This window comes from Phaethon aethereus (assembly GCF_964289735.1).
Source record: "Phaethon aethereus genome assembly, chromosome: 12".
NCBI lineage: Eukaryota > Metazoa > Chordata > Aves > Phaethontiformes > Phaethontidae > Phaethon > Phaethon aethereus.
Genome location: NC_138588.1, coordinates 4,564,340 through 4,588,837, shown reverse-complemented (window position 1 = coordinate 4,588,837; position 24,498 = coordinate 4,564,340). Strand labels below are relative to the sequence as shown.

Sequence of the window (24,498 nt, the reverse complement as noted above, 5' to 3'; positions counted from 1 at the left end):
TTAACAACATGCAACACATGGCCCTACTATCCTGTATTAACCATCTCTTATGTGATGAAACACAGAAATCCTACATGCTCTGGCCTTCCATAGTTATGTTTCTGTTTCAACAAACTGAACTAAGACTTCCATCAATCCCATATTTCCACCTGAACAGAGATTTAAGATAATGAAAAAAAAAAAAAGAAAAATCATCTAATTGCACAGAAAAAAAAAGATAGTGCTATCAAACTTCATTTAACAGAACAGGGAACTCTCCCACCCCTCCCTTCACATGGCAGCTATGCAGCCTAAAATCACATAGGTCATGCCGTAACCTGCTTTCTCAAGGCAGTTAAAATATGACCAACTTGCAATCCCCCAAAAGGGCTTTGAAAGTATTAAATTACATATATGCAGGTGCTTTGGGGCTTTCCAATCATGAGCTAACTACACTGGAAAAAGAACCTTCCTCTCCAAATACAAGGTAAAACAAGTGGGTTGGCACCAGAGACAAGGTGACTAGTAGTTCAGGTCTTATCAAGCAGAAACAGTTGCACCAAAACACCATTTAAGGCAAATACAAACCAAAGTCGCTATACCAGTAGGAGTTCTTGCGTGACCTCACTTTTCAGTCCAATTCAATGCTTTTGTCTTGCTTTTAGTAATCACAAACACAGCCCAACCAAGGAAAGCATCCTTTATACAAGAACAGCAGCATTCGCTCAAGGTATTTATTGTCTCAGAGGCATCACAGCACAATAACCAGGAAAAAAAAAACCAAAACAAAACCATCTCTGTGACACCGGTCAAGGTGAGTCTCGCCACAAACAAAGCACCCTTAATGCACAAGGCTGAGAAGCAATCAGAAAAGCAGGGTTAAGCACGGAAAACTAGAGTCCTTTTAGGCACAGTCAACTACCAGAACTCCAAGGTTTTAATTTCTCTGAAGATAAAGAAAAGCTTCCAATCCTAGGTATAGGATTTTCAATGTATCTATGCAGATCTTCTGTTCAGAAATTAACTGACCTTCACTGTAAAATAGTGAAAATAAAAAATTAAAACTAAATATACACTTTATTAAAAAAAGTGACAACAGTGGTTTAATCCCAATTGCTAGTTCAAACTTGGCTTTTAAGTTCAAGGTGACATTTCAGCCCATACTCACCATTTTACATTCATATACTGGCTAAGACATCGGATTTCCAACCCTATATACAGTTTTTAGACACTGCGTATAAGCACATTGTTAGAATTCTGGTTAACAAAATGGTTTAGGTATTCAATCAGCCTAGCTGTACTGAGTTCTATTGCTTGGCAACTGCAATTATTGTCAAAATATCCACTTTTATTAGAAGAGGATTGGAATGGCAGAGCAAGCAGGAGAATTATTATTCATCCTCTGGCAGGTACTTCTGGAGAGCCTGGGATGCAAAAGGTTGCCCTAATGTATTTCTTAACAAATCCATCCATGAGAAAACACTGGGTCCAACTGGGTTTGAGAAATACAGCCACAGCACATTTCACTGAGCAGCTTGTCATCAGGGATTATCTATTCTGCTCCCCTTCTCAGCCAAAACCTGGGGTAAAAGTGTTGAAAGAAAGGGATGCAAGGAGTTACAGGAGATGGGACTTGGAGCCAAACCAAACAGCAGTATCAAACCTGGATGCTTGAAACACTCCCAACTTGAGGCATCTCCCTTCACTGGGATCTGCAGCCACACACACTCATTCCAGAAGGTAAATCAAGGCAAGGCTGAGATGGAGATCTCCGTCTTCATCATTATCTTTACCCTATACCTCGTATACACAACCCAGTCCTAGCTGAGGATACAGCTGGAGAACATATACTTAAGCTAAGTTTTGCTAACACCCTGGTATTATTTCTCTATTTGTTCTGGTCATGAAATAGATGACATCAGAAATTGGAAGAAATTTGAGACAGAAAAAAAGAGATGGATAACATCAAGGAGAGAAAAACCACCAAGTGAAAGAATAGAACAGTGCGCTAGCTCTAACCAATGCGACTTAATCACTAAGTTTCAGTTGTCGCTTTAATATATAAACATAATATTCTGACACAAAAATGAAAGTTAACTATTTCATTTATTGGGTGGGTTGGTTGGTTTTATGTTTATTGGGATTTAGTAACTACTAAATGATGCGCATTTCTCACTAAAAATGTTTTCTCCCTTCACTTGGTACTTTTGCTAAACGAAAATATGAGTAATATATTTACTTAGTAGTAACGTCTTTGTCCAATTCTACAGCTCTACATTTATTTAGACTACTACAAAATTAGAAGTCTGATCAAAAGAAGGGAATGTTACCTGGGACACATTTTTTTAAAAGGTTTCAGTTTGTTTTTATAGTGGATATCTACAAAGGGAAATATGCAAAACAAGAATTTTAACTTGGAGAAACAATTTGAAAGTCACCTTTCAAGTTAACTTGTTGCATTCACCAAGAAAAAGTGGATCTAAACATGCTTTACTAAGTCTAAACTGAACTAATTCTTGAAAAACACAATTATTGGAAAGATCATCATCTCAAAAGATCTTATCCTCTCAAAAAACAGTTTTCGTCCAGGGGGAACGGGACACAGACACACGACATCTTTTCAGACTCAAATTTTCATGACTGCAATAGACCTCATCAGCCACTATGACCTGGCCAGCTGAATTAAAATAAAAATATTCTCCCTGGATACTTTCGGAATGGGCTACTGCTGTCAAAAGTTGGTTTAGCACTAGAACATCTGGAACCACAGCCTGCTGAGCAAGTGTGTTTCTTCAGCAAATGGTTCCATCTTTGTTAGCAAGTGTGTGCTATTTAATATTTAAATTACTATACTAAGTATATTTATAATTATCCTATGATAAACAAAATTAAAATTAAAAATTACTTTAAACAATGAACTTAATCCACTGCAACAAATAAAAAGGAGCTAGACAAAAAAAGGGAAGCAAGAGAAACCACATGAACCCTGTAATACTCTCTTAAATATATAAACCTGAATGATATACTCTTTAGTTTCATTGCATTCTGAAACTCTTATCATGAGCAACAATACAGCCACTTTGTATTGTGCAAGATAGACAAAGAAGTATTACCTGATGTTCAATAGCTAGATCTCTCAATCAGAGGGACCATCAGCAGAAATAAATCTGCACATCTCTTCACAAGTGGGCAACTGTCATACAGGCAGAAGCTGCTCTAAAGACTTCAGAATTAGGCTGCAGGATTGCATCAAAGAAATTATCCCTTTGGATCCAGACTACTTTACCTTCAACAAAGCTCTGGCAAGACCTCTTCCTTCGGTCACAAGAAAGGTTTCACCAAGTTCTGAAATCCCAGAACTCATTAGAGTATCCTGCATCCTCCCCCCCGCCACCAATGTATAGTAAAACCAGCTGCCAATCTTGTAAGGTAAAGGAAGAATCTGATCTCCACTGCAAAGGATGTGCCACTACAGTCACTCCAAGAAAAGAGTTCTTCTGCCTGTAGTTATGATTTGCCTGCCCAAATAACACTAAGTCACAGCAGCTAAACAGCTCCTGCCAACATAAATTGCACCTACGGGGCGGGTGTTCGATGGCATAACTCCATTGGGTAACAGTGCCACATACACGTTTAAACACAGCTATACTGCAAAGCTTTAAACTAAGTCTCATCTGAGAAAGAAAAACATAAATTAACAGAACAGGAAAAAAAAAGAGCATAGGTAAAAAGGCTCTGAACAGGAAGACACACAAAAAACAACCCAACCCTCCTTTCCAACTGCTAGCTTGAAAGCAAAATCATCTGGAGGCACAGCTGATGGACAATCCTTGGCCTCACCTCACTTGTCTGACAGCTCTACTGGCCTCTCATTGCTGTTGTGAAAGAAAACCACGGTATTTGTGCAAGGCTGGTTGGTTCCATGTTAAGAAAACATATCTGAGCTGACTGTGCTTTGCTTTACCACATGCCAGCTTCATTCAACTTCAGATTCAGAAACCAGGACTTGGTCTCCTTATTTCCTCCACAGTTAACCAGCAATTTAGGACACAAAGAGAAAGTCCTGAACTCATGAACCACTCCCAGATCTGTGGAAGGTCACACGCTGCCTTTAACAGAAAATCTTCCAGTCCACTTTGGAAAAGGCGACCACCCAAAAAAGGGAGTCCTCCATTGAGAGGAATGACTGTGTTGGGTGGCACCACAGCCACAGTCATCCCTGGTGTCCTCTGTGAACAACAAAAGCAGACTTGTCCCCATCATCATCTTCCCTTCCCACACTCAGATTGCCAGAAGAGATCTGCCCTCCCTTCTTGCTCTTTTTTTCTCTCAACTTGCCCATGACACTGGCTCAACTCTACACAGCCAACAGCTGCCACAGTGTAAAATGCTTTTGCAGAGCCCTGCATTAGGGCCAACAGTCATGCCTGTCAGTGTCCCAGCTGCTCCGGTTCTGCCCAGTATCTTCACAAAAGCCTGTACCTATTAGCCACCTCAGTTGAGAGAAAGCTGCAAACTACACAGTCGACATACAGGCGTACTTCCGAGCTACATTTGGTACAGATACAGGAAGATAGTATTCTGTAAACAATGATGAAAAGTTATGCTTTAATCTCAAGTCAGATACCCAAAGTTGAGTTAAACCAAAAAAGAAAATAAAAACACAAGCTAATGAAAACAGAACCTCGAAGTGCTGAATTGGAGTCGCTTCAGTTATGCTGCCAAAGTCTGAATGATCTCATTTCCAACCCAAGTCGTATTTTGATATTCCTTGCCAAATTAATCCAAAAAAAAAAAAAAAAATCCCAACTAAGACACCTTGTGCAGGAAAAGGGAAAAAAAGAAAAAGAGGTAATCTAAAGTAACCTGTGTGTTCATAGGTCAGTGTTCCTCCTTAAAATGGAAAGCATGGAATAGACTCCACTTAAAGAAGTTTATAAACGGAATAGATAAAAACAAAGAATTAAAAAAAAGAGATTCTGAAGTAATCTTTGTTTTGGTGTGAATATGTACACACCCATGCTGGAGGAAGTGAGTGAGAAACAGGAATGGGGCTTTGTGGAGACCATTAACTTATTAAAATGTCATAACAAAAAGCTAGGGAGCTCGCAGATCAAGTGAGCTCCCATCATATTAACCAATTCAAAGGATGGCATTTTAGCTGAAAGGAAAGGCTGGTCAAAAGGAAGTAATGAAGAAGACATCCACCAAAGAACAAAAAGCAGGTCTGAGCACAGAGCCAGCAGCAATACTGCACCAAAACTTACAAATGAAGTGTGAAACATCAGACTTGGTAATCCTGCTGCCAAGGAATTATTTACCACATGACGATCAATATTACAATACACACAGAGATATGTATTTTTATCTCAACCTCTATTTGACCCGGTAGGAGCTACATAGACTTTCTCACACTAATTCACATTCTTCAAGGAGAGTCAAGATGGAAAAAAAAGGTTGGAAGCATTTCAGCTTCTGTCCCCTTTCAGTCCATTTCCACTGAATGGTACCAAAACTACGTTAAGAAACAGTTCAGAACGGATGTGTGCTACTTGAGCACCTGGTCAGTACAGCAAAATACTTCAGGATCATAGCAAGAGGTTTTGTTCATGTAATAAGTCAAACCCTTCCTGTTCTGTCAGTCCTTTCAAGTTGCTGCCCTTCCTTCACTGCATCAAAAGCAAAGCATCTTGAAAAATTCCTCTGAAAGGCCTGAACAAGTGCCCAAACTTCCAAAATCTATTCTCTATAGCCTTGAGCAAGTGTGACAGGAAATGAACTTTTCTCCTCAATGGCTGCTTTTAAGTTTGTTTTTTTGTTGTTTTTTTTTAAAAAAGGCCATGAGTACTAGACCTATTACAACTTTTGGAAACTGCAGATCAGGAAATGGGAAAGGAGCAGAAGGCAATGGAGAAAGGAAGGTCTGATTTTTCAGACAATCAACTTTAAAAATCCTTACTTCAGTGAACCGGCAAATAAGCAGTTTCAGATGTTTTAAACATCTTGTGTTACCTTCTGAAACATAACCAAGCTAAAGGGAAAAGGGTTAATTATATTCCTTATGCTCCAGAGTATTTCACCAAGCTACGCATTATGTTCTTACGTAGGGCAAGTTGTTCTTTTATTTATTGTTTAAAACAAACACATAAACACAGAGTGTCCAACACTAAGATGGCCATTACCAGTTTTACTAAAACAGAGCAATACAGGGCTGCACGCTTTATACTGATATAAAGCATTTAGACCTATTCTGTTTCTCTGACTTTTTTTTCCATTTGCTCTTCTGCGACACAGATCACAAAAACAACTAAGACATCTGACATACAGGAGAACATCCTGCTGATTAAGAAAAAAACAAGCACATGTTACTCTTGAGAGGATACAAAGCACCACTTCCTAACACATTCTACTTTGTCAGCACAACAGGCTTCTTGTCATTTCAAAGGGAAACTGGTCATATTGATTTTTCCAAAACACAACTATTATAAAAGTATTATGCATTTAATTGGTTTAACAAAGTGCTTTTGTACTGGGACATATCAACACAGATCCTACAAGACAAGGTATAAGGTACCAAGGTGTGGCTTTAAGTATTTGAAGATTCTCTGCAAGAGACACCTTTGAGAACTGCCATGATCACCCCTAATCAAGCTCTCTTGAAGCCCCATAACCCTCATGAGACGAAGACATGTCTTCTGAAGTGTGGCAACTCTTACTTGTGAATTCACGACACTCTGAAAAAACATCAGACTTCTTGAAAAAAGTGTCCTTTCCACACTTCACCAAATTTCAACCATGCAACTCGGTGCTCCATGTTTGCTCAACTTTTTCTAGAGGAAAGGGAAGTTCTTTACACCCTCTCAGAGCAATTTATTTCTCTAGTTGTTCCCTCACAAAAACCAGACCAGCTGAATCAGCTTTTCTGACTGTGAAAACCACACACCTAGCCGGTCAAAAAGCCTGGAAGTTTTTTTTCCCATTTTGTTTATGAATTTGAAGACCAAGCTGTTCTCAGACAGTAAGATCTCTTTTTCCCCCTTCTCAGTTTTCTACAATCCTGAATATGGCAACACTAGGAAAACCTTGTACACACTTTCCAAGGAAAAAAATGTGTTTCTCCTTCTCCTAGTTCTTTAGTTCTGTTTCAACACAGCATATCAGTGTACATCTATGGCAAGTCTCAATGGTTCAAAGACCACCTGAACAGCTGTAAGACAACACAGTGTTATTTTGCCTTCCAAATTCCCACTTCAGAAAAATTCTTTAAAATCAGAATTTTGTGAGGGAGGCAACAAACAGAGAAGAAGGGACAGCCTTACCTCATACCTGCTCTTATTCCCTCCAGGGAACTAAACTAAGCCTTCTCTTCCTGAAGTGATACTTCAAGGCTTCTTTATAGCTTGCTTCCAAATATAACACAGAACAGTATATATCCTCCCTTTAATTTCTTCCAACAAATCCCCTTTCAGCAGAACTTACTCTCACATATGCAATGTGGGCAGAGTCTAGGAACATAACTTAATAGTGCCTAACAAAAAAAAAAATCTTGCTAACACTAAGTTCTAGGAGGAGAAAAAAAGAAATTTTACATCTTACCTGCTACATGCTACCACAATGTTTCTAATTAGCATCTGTCAAAAGAGCATTAATCCTATTTCATCACAAGAAAAGAACAAAGCTGCAGAATGGCAAGATCAAGGATTCACCAAAAGATAATCACAAACAATAACCAAGCTATGCAAGATTTTTTTCATCACGCAACACTGCCGTCCCCGCATTCCATTCTGTGTCACTGTGCAGCCTGACATCCATTCTGCAGTCAGGCTACAGAAGAGCAGGAGACTTTCACAGCACCAGGGAGTAAAGGGATTTCAAGATAAAAATCTTCTGAGGTCTAAGTGACAGAGGCACAGGTCAATCAGAAGATACCTCCAGTACTGAGGAGACTAATGAAAAGTCTAATCTTAAGCTTCTATCAGTAGCCACGTCAGAAACCTCTTCCCCCTCACCTTGCTGACGAGCGTATTTTAGCCCAGATTATCATTACTTCTGGGCAGCTCAGCTAGCGAGACCACCACACTTTCTCCAAAGCCTCCCACCTCAGACACACACCGTTCTCACTACGGACATCCCTGTACTAATACCCAGGGCAGCCCTGAATTACTTTAGATAGAGTCACTTCCACATTCCACCCTCAAACTCCCCTCCAAGAAGTCATCAGTCACTCTCGGCTTTCACACTTCAGTAATTTTGGAATCAACAGGAAATGGAGATCAATTGTGATTCTACTAACTCAATAATGACTCATCACTCAACTCCCCTTAGCCTTCAAATTCATCTGTGAAGAGACATGATAGCGAGGCCAAATTAAAAATAGCAAATCTGGCTTGCACACAATTAACACTCACTTGTCCATCAGATTTGCCATAGATTGCCACATATTGGGCCATCTTGAGAAGTTGCCACATTATGACCATCCTTTTTGTCTCCCTGTCAGATTCCAAACACAGTTACAATTTGGCTTTCTTAGTTTAACCAGGAAAAACAATCAATAAATAAAATTTATTATATAAACCCACTGTACCACATTCTGTAACATCCACCACTCAATTTGAACATGCCTAAGTAAGAGTTAACTCTGCCTACCACTGCCCCTAGCTAGTGACAACAGATCCTCTATTCTTTGTATTATGAGAATACTCTCAAATCATTAGATTTCTTTCTGCTTACATAACCTCCAAGCCAAAAAACCCCCATTTGCATGAAATTAAAAGTCAATAAAAAACAATTATTTCATTTACAAAAATAGAAAACCATTTTATATAAACCACTTAAATGCATTCTTCTAAAAATAAACTTAATTACAAATCTAACATGAAAATGTAACAGCATATATTAGGGCAAATGCCTACTGTAATTTACATAAAATAAAAATAGTAAGCATATAATTTACACAAAAAAAACTTTGGACTGGTGAATTTACTGTTCAGTGCTCTCTTGGAGCCACCCTTTGTTGAACTGCTAAGATAGTTTTCACATTCAACAGCTACTTCTGCAAGTGCCTCATTTCAGTTTACTCAAATGGTTCAGTTCAATGAGCAATTAATTCCAAATTAAAAAGGACTCCTGCATAGAAACCTGTGAAACAGTCAGTGCGCAAGATCTATTAGCTCTAAACTTTTGAGAAACAATGACAAACTATTTTTTCTGTTGATTTTTTTACATCATGCCTGTCCATCACACGTGAAGTTTTAATTAAGTCTCAAAATTCAGATCTTCTGCATTTCAATTAAAATTCCATTTTGCATCCAAATAAAAAAATAACACAAATGAGAAGTAATCTACCAGAAAATTCATTTGCCATTTTGCCACTTAAAAACGTGAAAATTAAGGATCTGAGTAAATGTATCCAAAGCATCTAATTATTTACATGAGTGTGTAGAAACAGCAAATGCTATTCATTGGCAAACGCCTGTATTTTCCAAAAAGGTTGTATTTGCAAATGAAGGTGTTCTAACACCTGTCACCCAATTAAAAAAAAATCCAGCTAAAAATACGCACAGTAAGATTAAAACTGTGTATTTAAAGCAAGCTCTTCCTGCTTGTCGTTTTAAGTCACTATGAAAATCACTCCATAGAAGAAAAAAAACAACACGCTAGTAGTGCTCTGAAGCCTTCATATGAAGGAAGAAATAAACTTCAAAGGACAAGTTGGACCAAAATTCACATTTCCGGCAGGTTATGAAGCTACATAGAGTTGTAGTGCCCAGCAGAAGCATCAGAATTTTTTTACCCCTGTAAAACTCTTACATTCATCAAGCACTCAGTGTACAGCTTTTGATGAAGCACGTCTTCACTAAACAAACTCCCCGTATTTCAATAAAAATAATTCAGCTACTTTGAGAAGATGGCTGGGTGGCACGACACTAATCCTCCTGTTCAGATTCACAGCGTTTCAGTAAGAAGCCCCTGCCTTTGTCGGCAGCTGCCCCTTGCCAGCAAGGGGTGGGCTGCGACGCTGCACCTCAGAGCCGAAGCAGAGAGACTTTCATCCATGTACCGAGCGCTCCCTAACCCGGAGGAAGTATTTCCCCTTCCAGACGCAGAGTCCTGCGTGATGTGCAGCTAAGTCACCCAAACCCACCTTTCACGGTACAGACACGAAAATCAGAGAGTACTGCTCTTCTCAGCGGAGAACTGCGCTAAAGCAACCATGTGTTTTGCTCCTCCCTCGCCGCTCTCAACCGCACGATCCCATCCCCTCGGGTGCTCATCGCGCCCTTCCATAAGCCAGTGTAACGCGCTAGTTACACCCGCTGAGAGGAAAATGAACTCTTGCACCCTCCGATCACCTCAGCAGTTACAATTGTTCACAGCATTCCATGGACCCACAGCCTAAAGCTCTGTTCATCGCTTTCTGGGCACCAGGCTTGACACCAACAAAGCCAGCCTTGCAGTCACGTTCTTCTTCAACGAAGACGTCGAGGAGCCACCTAGCAAGCATGTGACACCATCGAAAGGTTGAGTATTGATGGAGAGGGAGAACAGAAGGGGACATACCCAATCAGGGTATACAGACATCTTAAATGGCGCATTCCTCCCGCCCCCTGCAAAAATCAGTGGACCTGACAATTACACCCTCTGCCCCTCTGCTCTTCACTTCTGCCACACACACTTCCCCCGGTTTAAACACGATGCACATCACGTCATCTCACCAGGTCTGGGGGAAGCTGCAAGGGTGTTAAAGACGAACTCAAGGCATGAGACACCATCAGCAGCGACAGCCATCCCGAGGTCAGAACAGTACTTTGATACCACAGTAAACAAGGTCTGCGACCACTCCCACAACAAGCAAGAAGCACCGAATAGCTACACGCTTCTGGGAACAGTCGCTCCTGAAGAATGATGAGAAGTCCTATGGAACGAACAGACAGCCCGTCTTCACAGGGAGGCCAAACCATGCTCAACCACCTCAACTTCTGTTTCACTCCAACTGCATGTGACACCAGGTAATCTTAACAGTCACCTGTGAAGATCTGGGGTTTATTTTTAGTGTAATATACTACCTCCTTATCAGCCAGCTGATTCCAACACCCCCACCCTCACACTTCTGCTAAGAGTACAGTCTTGGAACACCTGACAACACACAGCTTCCCAGTGAAACTGCCTTCACCTGGATGGCAGAGTCACACAACCATCTGAAGTCATGTCAGCTTCTAAAAACTAAGCCCTTTAACCACCCCTCAAAATAGCATACTTCTGTATCTTACAAACGGGAAGGGAAATACAGACACCTGAGGAGGAATACAATTTCTTCTCAACTCTTGCATACTGTCACCTTCTGAAGCACGAGATGTGATCACTCCCTATTTTAGCATGTATAACTACCAATGTTGTTGCTCACAAAAATTATCTGGTCCCTTTTTAAAATCCAGTTACAGCATTTAACTTCAGGCTTTTCTACCCAGCTAGTGGATGGATAGAGGTGAATGCACTAAAACCAACATCCTGCTATGCTTCATTTGCTGTTCGTTAAAAAAAAAAAAAAAGACCCTTGCTCTCAATTTATACTTGTCAAATCAGTATTTAAACAAAACCAAATCTAGAAAGAAAAACAAATGTGAACACAACTGTGTGGCATTACGATACAACATCTGATTCCCACATTCCAATTCTCTTGCTCTCAAACACTGCAATGTAGAGTAGACAAATTTAAAAATGAAGTCACTGATACCAACTACAAAAACACCAAGAAAATCCTCAAACAATGTTGGCTTAGCCCATGGAATGTGTAATTCTTGCCTTCATGCTATCACTTTCTTTCATGAAAAATACTGGAAATACCTTTTTGCCAGGTTAACCAACACTGACTTCAATCTTGCTGACATTTCTTAAGCATAGCTGAATAATTCCATTCATATGCAAATTGTACAATAAACCGTGAGTAGCAGCACTTGCAGAGACTCCCTCACAGAGATGAGCATTTGCTCTGCCCAAGCCTAATCTGCAGTGACATATCTGAAATGAAATAAGGCCCAAAAGGTACAGCTCCAACAATTTACAGAAGGCGTATTTTCAGCCTTGATGTTGTTTTTTTCCTTTTACTTTGTGGGGTATTTTTAAATATTAAAGAGATGAAAGAATTGAGAACTGAGATTGCATCTGTTGCCATCACAATTTAACCACAGTCCATGTATTTATACAGTGGAATCTCCAAAATAACACTGCATCTGTTAAGATGACAGTGTTTTTCCATGGGCTGTGCTGAGTTATAGAGGAGTTACTCCAAAGCTATTGCTTTTGAAGTGCTGATTGCGATCCACCCCAAATTCTTTTTGTAATCTTCCTCAAATGTGTTGAATTGTAAAGCCGTTGTTTCTCAGTCTATGGCTTGGGAACAACAAAACCCTGATACATCTCATCAGTGGGCATTTGGCAGTAGAGCCTTACAGCTAATGCAACATGTTTATTTAAACAATGAACTATCAAAAGAGATACACAAAACACAAACCATGTAAAAACAGATGTCCACTTCACATGTGTTCCTGCTGAAGTCCAGAAGCTCCGCCACATAAGCACACTGAAATGCATTTCTCTGTCTGTGCCTTATTCCTGTAGGATAACAACTGAACCAACTTGAAAGGAGCTTTGTTCATTCACTGGTAATGCTGGTCACATTTTAGAACCACAACCCATCAAAGTATGTAGAAACTTGAATTTTAAGAGGGACTCTCATAGCCTGATTTAAGTTTTAAATACGTATTACATGCCTCTTGTTGAGACACAGTATCAATGAAAGTATTTGTCCACATAGTCAGCCTACTCAAATGTGACAAAAATACAAACATTTTATTAGCACGCACACAAAAAAGGAAACAGACAAACAAACAACTGAAATCTTCAGTCACCCAGACAGGACCCAGGCAGGCTCAAGTCACAGTCTCAAACCAAGCCAAGTCTCAAGTCTGGAACAAAAAAAATGCTTTTCTTCGACCCCATTTTTGCTCTTTTGTACAGTGACAACTTCACAGACTCATCGTCCATCATGGGTGTAGCCACTTGGAAGAGCTGCACGGGAACACCAACATAACTTATTAAACCAAAAAAATCTCCATATCCAAGGTGCATGAGCAACAGGACTAATAGATCCTTCGACTTGCGGCATCCCCCTTCACACACAAACAGTCACGCGTCCTACTGGTTTGCAACTTTCCTTCCCCCAGTCTTGGTACCTTTCAGGTACAAGGAAGAGGAGCAAAGCACACACCATAACAACTTATATGCATCTCTTAACACAGCTGGATGTTTATTCCCTCCATACTCCCCAGGAGGCATGGCATTTGCAAGGGACAAGTAAAATGTACATCCATCTCAAAAAAAAAAAAAAAAAAGGCAGCTTCAGCCACAATAAACAGAAAGAAGACATTAACTGCAATCAATACAGAACCACAAGCTGCTTCCACCTGCTGGGGATACAGAACAACCAGAGAGAAGCAGCAGCTAACAATCCCATCGTGGCAGCCATACACTATCGCAATTCCAGTGGGCTCCCCCCTCCATCTCAGTGGGGCTGTGAACTCTAAACATAGTTTGTGCCATCATCATGTTAAGTGTCTCTCTTAACACTGGTTCTCAGCTAAAAGGAAGGTAAAGCCACCTGAAAGTTTAAAAAGAGCAATCCACATTATTTAACTCCATCAATATTTTGGAGAACCAACTAAATCCCCAGTGGGACACATGAAATTTGGCTAAAGATGACAGTAACAATTTAACTACTTATCAAAACCCCTAGGAGAAAGCAACAAAAATACCACAGTAAAGGTAATTTCTGCAGTGGCAAAGAGCACAGGGAATAGGACAAACAAGGTGTTTCCACTGCAATTTCAACTCTAACACTACAGCCAAACATTTCTCTAAGATCAGCTAGGCAGAGCAAATACATGGTTGTTCCTGCAGTGCTGTGCCAGTGCCTTCGCTCCTCGGGCGAGGTGTCTGCAGTGTGCTTTTTAAGCCTTGCGAGGTACATACTACTCTCACACAGAAGGACCCAAGGGGAGGTGACATGAGCAGCAGGGAAGTAAAATGTACTATTTGCAGAAGAACAAAATGTGGAGATGACCCTAAACGGAAGCCAATGCAAACAATGAGGAAACCACCCCAGTGAGATCCAGGTATAAAGCCCTTCCAAAGCCCAACTTTTAAAGTTTGGTTACAGACTGTTTCCAGGAGCAGATGTCACCAGACCTTGCTCCAAAATGCTCTCCCCATTTGATTAAGGCTTAAGATTTAAACTATCCATCTCTATAAGACAACCTTTCTGATTATTTTTGAGGGCTGCTCTATCACACATTTAGTGTTTTTCTACACCATAAACTAATTTGGGAGCCTGCTTCTCAAATATGAGTCGCCCGTCTACCAAACCAGGAAAACCAGCACTGTGTCTATTTATGTTTGGGGATGCTGGTTTTGCATCCAAGAAATCTGGAATTCTCTTTCCCCACCAATAGATTTTTTCCAAACGCAACAGTTCAGCTCTTGCAATGTTCTCCTGTGCACATGTATCAGGAAGATTTCTCAAGCTGAGTACCAGGATCCATAAGCAAACCAGACACAACATCCCACTAAGCACAAGGGAAAACCCCCTACCTTGCTAAAACCCCTCTTACAAACCCATAGCAATGCTAACAAAGAAGAGTAAGTAACAGCGTGATGCTATCCGAACCTTACCAACGCACAGCTACGAGCAGACCGTTTCAACTGCTATGCTTACAGGAGTTTCATCCCATAAATACTCTCCACATTTCAGCAGAAACATGTATATAACTAAAGACAAACTGAGCACCTTATTCCTCCCTGCCACTTCATCTCATCTGTCTTATGTAAGACCTGCCACTACAACACACTCTGAAGATAATGATGTACTCCGTACTTGAGAATCACACATTCAGCTGCAGCTACCTACTGTATCCCAGTAGTAACAAATGGAAGAGATACTTCAAAGAGCACATTATCCCAGCTCTAATTTATGCATGCTCCCTCTTACCATCAAGCCATTTATTTTAAACCTGTCAGATATACTTGTAATGTAGCATCATGAATAATTTAAAAAGTAATCCGTATAAACCAAGTTTATAAACTTAACAGCAGGTACAGTACCTTTCATTCAAGCAGACTGCACTCTGATAAAGGACACGGGATCTTAGACTACTTCAGCATGTATTCATTTCATGCATTCTGAACTTCAAAAAATTCTTTCCTGCCTCCAATCAAACCATCCGCTATCTGAACAGTATAGTATAAGTTGCTGACTTCAATGAGTGGTACACTAATTTGTGAACTATTCGTATTGAAGGAAAAAAACGATAAAGCTTCTGGAAACAATCAGTAAAAATGACACACCATCCACTCAACAGCAGGGAAAAAAACCACACCTGTAAAGTTTGCCTTTATCATTAAGAACTCTAATATTCTCTGCATTTGCCTGATGTTGTCACATTCTGACACTGCCCCGCTCCACAGGGAGAAGGGATGTTCAGCAAAGAACTCCAAAAAAAGCCCACCTGTTAAGAGAAAGTGTTTTGATCAGAGTTGATGCTCACACTTCCAAGTAAACAGAGCTATCTTTACAGCATGTAATGGCACCAATAAGAGGTTTGCAGATAACACTCGCCCTGACTGGCCACAGTTATTGCAATATGTGCCTCGCCAGCAACACATAGCAAACGAATTCATTAGGTCATTTGCCCTGCCCAAAACACATATATTCACAAACTACATAGTCACAAAAGCAGGACACATATCCATTTTATATAATATTAGAGCAGAGCACATACATGTGCAGTTCACCTACTTCCTCCTTAAAAAGTTCCGTATTTGTATCATGTACACTTTTAAAGTCAACACCATAGCACGAAGTTCTTAAAGCACAGCCTGATTAGTACTTAGCTTCAGTAACAATCTTAACATGAATTATTGCTCCAAGTTATTATTATAATTACTTTCTGTTGCTACAAAAGCACACATTTGCTGCTCTACCAAAATACTTACTAAATGAATTTGCTCCTCTAGAGGAATAATCTTAGTATTATATTGGGGTGCGAGGTCCCTTTTCGCAGGGTAGGTCAAAGATGACAGTGTCCTTGAAAAACTATCTGGGGAGTCATTGAAACATATAGATGCTTATTTCTGCTCATACCATCCAAGTTTACCAAGAAAGGAACAGATTAATAGGAAACGTACGCATCTGGATATATCAAAATTAATAAACAACATTATATTACATTAAAACTTACAATTCATATGCAAATCAATCTGTAAATAAAGAAATAATAATTTTGCTTTACAACACATTTTAAACAATCTTGTGTCACAACAGCAACTTCTTGAGCGTATCAACATTGAAGTTAACTTGTGTCTTGAAAGATACCCTACGGGAACTGCTCATATTTAGCATTTGCAAAGGCTAAGAAGAAAAACATTCAGTGATAAATGCAAGTTAAACCTTCACAAAACAGCACAATGCTAACACCAGTTTTGCCAGAATGCATCTTCTTAATTAATGAATAAGCCAAACTATTATCAAACTTATTTAGCAGAAACAACAAGTCCTGCCTACAGGAACTAGAGCCTATTTTTGAGTTTGAGGACTTGGTACAGCTCTGTTTGCAGAGCACAGAAATAAATGAATGAGCACTGTATGTTGCTAATCATTTGCCGGTCCTCAAAGTTTGTGTTCAGAACTATCTGAGACAAAAAAGACAAATATAGTTCTACAGAAATCAGTCCAGATTGTACCTGTCATGACTTGGCTAAGAGGGGAAAAAAACCCAACCCAAAAAAAACCACACACATGACAGGCTGGCTAACAACCACAAATGTGTCTTTATCAACTACTGTTTGTTGAGTTCTGTCTTTGTATAATTAAAAAAAAAATTAAACGATTCTTTTTAAAGTGGCTTTCATAAATCATAAAAACTAATCCAACTAACCTGCACAAAGAAGCTGTCTATACAATTTACAGTGATAGAAAAATTATACATGTCAAATATATCAAAATACTAAAACAGAACTTGTACCTTTCAAACACATCATTGCATTCCTGCAGTCTTTCTCAACACAGAACTCTTAAACACAGCACGTTCCGTTACGACCTAAGCCCAGAAACCTTAAACGCTCACCCTGGTTGAAAAGATCTGAAATAAACTGAAACTACAAATCTGCAACAACTTTAATTATAAGACTCAAGACAATTACTCAAACTGCAGCTTTTTTTAAAATTTAGTAACGTACACGATAGTTTTCAATAATACACTGCAGTTTACCCATTCCTATGTGCATACTCACACATATAAATAAAAAACAGCTGCTACTTGATAAAATCACAAAGCACTTCCAAACAGGAAAGCTTTACACTCAAATCCAAGTAAGAATGTATTTAATTTCATTATCCAAAGTTTAAAGAACTTTTTCAGAAGGCTGTCATTGCTTCTCAGTCATCACCTTTTCAAGAAAGTACATAATGTTCATGAAGTTTACTAATTTAACTACAGATAATCTAGATAAACACTCTCTCTTTTTTTTTAAATAATTTAATTCAGTACGGTTTGTAAGTTATGAACTTCAGGGCCATTACAGATGATGAGCTAGATAAGTTGTTTTCTGTGTGGGATCATAAAGTTAACATCCAGTGTGAGAAAAACAAGTTTCCTGCATATATTATTTCCTCTCTCTCTCAAAGTTCAGGACCATAAACAAACTTCTCTACAAGTCTGCGGTAAGCTCACAATTCATACAGATGGAATATACGCACAATACAATTAATCATTTAATAAAACTGCCTCTTCTGGTCTCACTGAGGTAACCATTCCAGTGATCACTGGCAAAATCTACCTCAGAGTAAAAAGAAAGAAAAAAAAAAAATCACTGGGGAAGAGAAAAAAGCTTCAGTTGAACATGAATTGAAATTGTTCTTTAAAGGTAATAGTTACAGCCCTGAAATGTATTTTAATTCTAAATGTTAGATGCTTAAAGAAAAGATAGAATTCTCACTGAAGACATTCTCCTCCAAGATTTTCTTAGTAAATGCCAGTTTAGCAGAAAATTTAACAGGATTTGAAACAACTTTTCCCAAAGTAACATATACTGATAGAAATTAATTATTTACCAGTGAAGACAGATTCAAAAATCATCACATGGAAATTCCTCAACACTAGATTTTGCATGTATATGTCAGGATGAAAACAATTTCTCAGTGTCACTGGAGTTGTGGTTTAACTATGCTGTAGAATTAGTCTGAAGGAACAACTGGTCAGGGAAAAGCTGAGATAAAAATTAACACAACAGTTTATCAAGTCTGAGCAATTTCCCTGTTAAAGCAAATAAATCATGCCTTCTGTTGTACTGATGTTAAACTAATTGGTCTGTCGTCTTACTCTCTGTAGCCCCTTCCTTTCCCCACTTCTCACAACATACTTAAGAACCAAGTTAAAATTCCTTCACAAAGAGTATTTCTTGCTCTCAAATGTTGGTTCCACACGGAAACTTGTAACAGGCATCTTCTTTCCACACCCATTCCTCCGCTTTCTCACGTTCTCAACGCGTTTTGCCTGATATTAGCTAAGTCACTACCATTTCCTAACTCTTTCCGTTTCGGAGTCACGCAAACCTTTGCTCCAGTTCTGGTATGGAAACGCTTTGAAAGTACAATCTAATACGATCAAAAAAAGTCAAAGTTCTGCCTGGCTCACCGCTCCTTCCCATGGACTCCAATCACCATCACTCCCTGAACGCTTCCCTCCTCTCCCTGGTGAACCCAACTGACACAGATTCCTTAAACGCCCTGGCATTTTCTATTTACAACCTCAAATAGAGAAAGAATTACCCAACTCCGGTTTAGTAACGTTCACTAACCACCAGGCGTATATGGAAGCGCTGATGTGAAAGCTAGGTGTGTAATGCTGGCACTGGGGAGGTCATGAGGGTTTTTACTAAGCAACCTGGGAGTGAGATTAAACACACAGCATGAGCTACTGTTTATTAACATCAGAAACATAAAATATAGCCTAGGTAGGCAAACAAAAGCTCAGGGCTAACATGAATAGATCCATCAAGATGTCTCTCAGCCTGAAGTATTATCAGACCTAAACCCATTAATTTTTTTCTACGTGTTTAACCCACTCCCTTCCAGACATCCCCTTTGCAAACGTACACAAGAGTGATATTCAAAACCCCATCATGCTCAAGGTAGAGAAGGAAGAAAACACCAAGTTTATGCTTCATCTTAAACCCACCCCAGGATGAAACAGTCTCCAACAGTACTAGCTTTACACATCAAACACACCATTATGCCAGCACATACTTCATCTTAATGAAGGGTCTTTTTATTTTTATGCCATTCTAACAAAATCTCAGGAAATTCTCAGCATTTTTTAATGACTGTTTTTGAATCAGAGGCTTTCCACTGAAGCCACCTGCATTTGAAAGAGGTTTCTGTCATATAACCATGAACAGATTTTATATAATTTAGCATTAAAGGGATGGGTCTCTCCCCTCCTCTTGTAACTCCTTTGTATTCCTATTTAGGAATGCCTTGCTTGTTTGACCGAAAATGGAAGTGCCTTTTAGCTATGACACAGTATATATGAAAAACAAATAAAAATTAAGATTAATCTTCCTTCCACTATTGTGGGGAGAGAGAAGAATATGAAGAGATGCAAAACATCTGCTCTGGAGATCATTTTTCCCCCTAACAGCAAAATTCTTTCAGCAATAACTTGTGAAAACAAAGGCTATTAAACTGTAAACTACAAAGACGATCGATTAGAGGCAGTATTCAGCTACGACAAGTTTTTCAGCATATCTTCCCATATTTAAAAGCCTAGATCTTCTCAGAAGAAGATATTTCATTTGGGAGGTTCTTAATTGGGTCATTTTAGCTAAGTGGCAACCACAAACACTTCAGAGGACTGGGAGCTAAAATCCTAACATACTGTTCCTGCCTTATTTTATTGCCAGAGCTGGGCAAGCATTTTTATTTGAAGGTGTTCTGTACCAGGTAAGACACGAAAAAAAACCTGTAAGCATGTATACTAGCAGTTTAAGGGTACACCAGACCTCCTCCTCCTCCTCCTCCTCTCCTGTCCGGTCTCCACGCTACTCGACCCTTTGTAAGCCCTCCCCTGAAGAAGGGCACTGGGGTTTTGTTTTTAAACTTGGAGATTAATCTTCCCTCTTGAGAACAGCTCTAGCCAAAGAGTTCAACTGGTGGAAGACTGCGGCTCTCCAGCCCTAGCGGGCCCCGCCACTACGACACAAAGCCTAAGTTGGGCCTTAATTTAGGAGTTAATTGGCACTCACTGGCTAATGAAACACAATATTACTCAAAACGCATTGCAGACTCCATCCATGCGTTTCTTGATCACTTTTTTTTTTTAAATTTAGCCTCACTGTCAGTGCACCCGCAGAACTTCCCTTTCTTTTCAACCTGAAACTATTACTTTTAGAAAAGCCTTTCTAGCTGCTAAATTCTTCCATTTAAAAATGGAGAAAATTGATCTCTCCATTCCTTCCTTCCAACAACACGTATCTCTTTGAAAGCCAGAGGCACACCACAACAGCTCAAGGAGCATGTCGAAAAAACACATAACAGAAGAATTTAAAGCATCAAGACGCAGGAAAGAAACATCCCTGCTTCTGCAGACGCCAAAGGAGAGGGAACAGCTTTTAAAATGGTTGGGCTCCAAAGGCACATTTACCATCTCCCTGTCTACGGAGACATTCCAGAAAACAAGGGAAGGCTAATTTCATGGAACAGATCCTCAATCCCGCCTGAGCCCGACATAGCAGAAGAAAACCGATCAGCACCGGGATTAATACGGTGATGATGGCAGCCTAATGAACCGCCGCGCCAGCCGCCCCTGCCCGAAGGGGGCGGGCGCTGCAATATCATCCCAGGTTTGAAAAGCACAAAAACACAGTCGGGGCTTTTGCAACTCCCGAACCAGACAGACAGACAGACACCGCGATCCGCGGACGATGAAGGGCAGGGGGGATCCGGACACCTCCGGGCACGCACAGCGAACCACGTTTTTTCCTTGGTGCAGCACTCGCACCCACGCAGCAAACGGCTCGCACGCTGCTAACGCAAACTGCACAAACCTTAATGCTAGGTGCAACCCAGCTGCTTCCACACAAAAATACATTTTTTAAAAAAATCACCCTTAAGAATATAGCCCATCCGGCCATCAAACCTTTCTATTTATGCACAAACTCAAAGTATCAACCTAGAAATTCATTTTAAAAAAAACAAACGGCAGACTATGACCTTTAGATTGCGGGATGCCACCGTAATTCTGCACCCCGAGCAGAGCGAGTGAAACCCTCCTCGGCAGTACAGCGGCAATAAAAGGCAAGGCGCTTATTTCCAGGAATTCTTCACTCGCTACGGCAGGTTACTGCATACAGCCTCTAAGCACGGACGGAGATCAGGCTCTCTTCCATGCGGGAAAAGAAAGCACAGCGCTTCCCAGCCTGCAAGTGTTTACTACGCAGCTCGCAGCCCTGGCTGCGGAGGTCTGAGCGCGGCACCGGACTCCGCAGGGGGCTCAGGAGTAGTGCGCGGGTCAGGGGGGAGACACGACGGAGGGGGCGGATGGGCATCATGCCGCCGGCCTGCGGGTTGGGTGCTGCGGCTCCGCCGATCCCGCGTGTAGAGCCGGCCAGGCGCGGGGAGTGGGGGGGGGGGGCGCAGCCCCGCGTGGTTAAAGGTTGCTGGAGCAGCAGACGCGTAACAGGAGGAAAGGGCGCACAGCCCCGCGGGCAGGGGCGAAACCCGCTCACACCGCGGCGGGAAACGGCGCGCGCCCCGGGGGCCCCTCACACACCCCCCGCACACCCACAGGGAGCCCCTCACACCCACACACACACACACACACACACACACGAGTCCCTCACCCCCACCCCACACACACCCAGGGAGCCCCTCACACCCACCCCACACACCCCCCACACATCACCAGGGAGCCTCTCACCCCCACTCCCCGCCACGGAGCCCCTCACTCACACCCCACACACCCACAGGGCCCCCCTCACACACACCCCCAAACACACAGAGGCAGCCGACGCCCTGGCAGCCCCCTCACAGCCAGCCCCTCACGCCCACACCGGGAACCTCTCCGCGGCTCCCTCACACGTCCCGGGGGCCCTCACCGACCACCCGCCCCCCCGGCCGGCACGCACCGTACTCACTTTCCCCATTTGTTGGCCACAGACAAAGTGCGGCGAAGGCGAGCAGAAACCCCCAGACGACGGCGAGGGACCCTCCTCCAGCGCCAGACTTCATTCCTCTTTTTTTAATTGGACAAAATCAGCCTTTCCGAAAAATAATAATTTTTTTAAAAGTCCAAAATTGTTCGCTTTCTTTTCTCTCACTGTCTTCTAAAAATAGCGAAGGAGGCAGAAGGCGGACGAGAAGCGGGGAAGGATAAATAAATCCACGTTGCCTCAAGAAATGAAAAAAAAAAAAGAGACCCTTCGGACTGGCAAACCGGAGGGTTTTCGAGGTCCCTGGGTGCTGATCTTCCGGAGCAACCACACCAAAAATACGCAGATATTCAAGATGTATTAACGGCAACAACAACAACAACAAGGCATGAAAGCCCCGGGGCGACGCTGTCTCCGGGGCGGCGGGGCGGGCGGCGGGGCGGGGGGCGCCGCCGTCTCCCCTCAGCGCTGGCTGCAGCGGTACATCGTGCACGGGAGCCGCAAACATGAGGCACATCGGGGCTGGCACTCTGCATCTTCAACCTCCATTTTCAAACACCGCACAGGGAGGCAGCGCGCACATACACACAGAGACACAAAAAAAACCAACAACAACAAAAAAAACCAAACAAAAAAACCCTGGGCGGGCTGCGGGGGGAAGGGGGGGGGGCGCGACTCAGACAATCTTATTACAAAACAACAGCAGCTTCTCCGTCTCTCCGCGCCGGGACGGGGCTGCCCCGGCGGGATCCCCCCGGCTCCTCTCCCCGCTCGGCGAGGAGGAGGGGGAGAAACACCCCACGCACAACCACCACCCACCACAACACCACCACCACAAGTCCGGCTGGCTGCGGAGACTCGAAAGGCGGAATTTGGAACCAAAATGAATTAAAAAGGCTTCCCCCCCCCACTCCTCCTCTTCCTCTCCTCGGCGCCGCTGCCACAGGCTCCTTCTCCAAAAAAAAAAAAAAAAAAAAAAAGCAAAAAAAAAAAGCAAAATCCAGGACACACACACAAAGCAGCAGCAGGGAGAGCGGAGCAGCTCAGCACCGCGCCTCCTCCCCCCGCAGCTCTGCTCCTCGCATCCCTCCGAGCCGCCTTGCCATCGCGCCGGGGGTGGGGGGGGGGGAGGACGACGACAACAACAACAACAACAAAAACCACCCAGCGAATTTGTAAATCCTCTTCCTCCCCCCCCCCTTTTCCCCCTCCTCTTCTGGGTGTGCGCGCGCTGCGAACCTTCCCCTCGCGCTGCCCAGCCCAAGGAAGGAGGAGGGGGAGCTGGGAAGAGGTGTGCGTGAGTGCGCGTGTAAGCCGGGGGGCGGCGGGGGGGCGAGGAAGGCGATCCGGTTTGCTGAAGGTCAAAGCCCAGGAGCCTGTGGCGAAGGGTCTGTAATTCCTCCGGGGAGGGAAGGGGGGGGGGGGGGGAAGGGTCCGCTGCTCCTCCCAATTAATTCGCCGCTGGCTTGCAGCAGGGCTTGCAGCGCTCTGCTGCCGCGTCTCCCCCCTTCTCCTCCTCCTCCGCGCTGGCTGCCTTTGCGCGACAGAGAGCGAACGCTGGTAAACAAGAGCCCCGCCGCCGCCGCCGCCGCTGCTCTGCGCGGCCGCACGGGGACGGGGCTCGCGCCCGCCCTCTCCCTCCCGCGCGCGCACGCGCCCTCTCTCGCACAGAGGCGCGCGTTCACATTTCCCCCCGCCCCGCCCCCCCTCCCCCCCGCGCGCGGGCTCCCCTCGCCCAGGCGGCGGCAGCGGCGCGCGCGGAGGCGGTGGCGGCGGCGGGGCGCGAGCGGGCGTGAGGCAAAAGGCGGAGCGGGGGAGCGGAGCGGAGCGGCTGTACTCCGGGCTGCTGCGAGCCCGCGCCTGCCGCCGGGCCGGGCCGGGCTGGGCCAGAGGGGGCTCGGCTGGGCTGGGCCTGCCGCTCCGGCTGCTGCCTCTGCTCCGGCGCCCGAGCTAACGGGGAAAGGGGGAGAAGGAGACGGCGATGATGGCTGCACCGAGCATCCGGCGGAGCGCGGGAGGAACGAACGCGCGGCGGGAGAGCCGGCCAGCGACCCCCTGCTGATGCAAACACCTCTGTGTTCTTCAGAAAGGAAAAAAATATATCTAAAACGCAAGGGGCCGAGTTAGGAGGAATGAGAAACTCGTAGCTTTGATTTTCACATGGTCTATTTGTTTATTTACGGCATTTAATTGCTGTTGCTCCTCTGGGTTGCACACCGGAGAGCGCAGCCAAAGGGCTGGCGCCTGAAGCGCGCGGCT

General features: G+C 42.9%; 1 protein-coding gene across 2 annotated transcripts in view; it reads right to left on the bottom strand.

Moving 5' to 3' along the window:
- Positions 1-23,443, bottom strand: part of IGF1R (insulin like growth factor 1 receptor) — a 189,078-nt gene extending 165,635 nt beyond the window's left edge. For both annotated transcript variants that reach the window (XM_082005340.1, XM_082005341.1), the window contains exon 1: positions 22,225-23,443. In XM_082005340.1, the coding sequence (XP_081861466.1) occupies positions 22,225-22,318 (94 nt within the window). In that variant the 5' untranslated portion in view covers positions 22,319-23,443. The remainder of the gene's footprint in view (positions 1-22,224) is intronic.
- Positions 23,444-24,498: the final 1,055 nt, after the last annotated feature.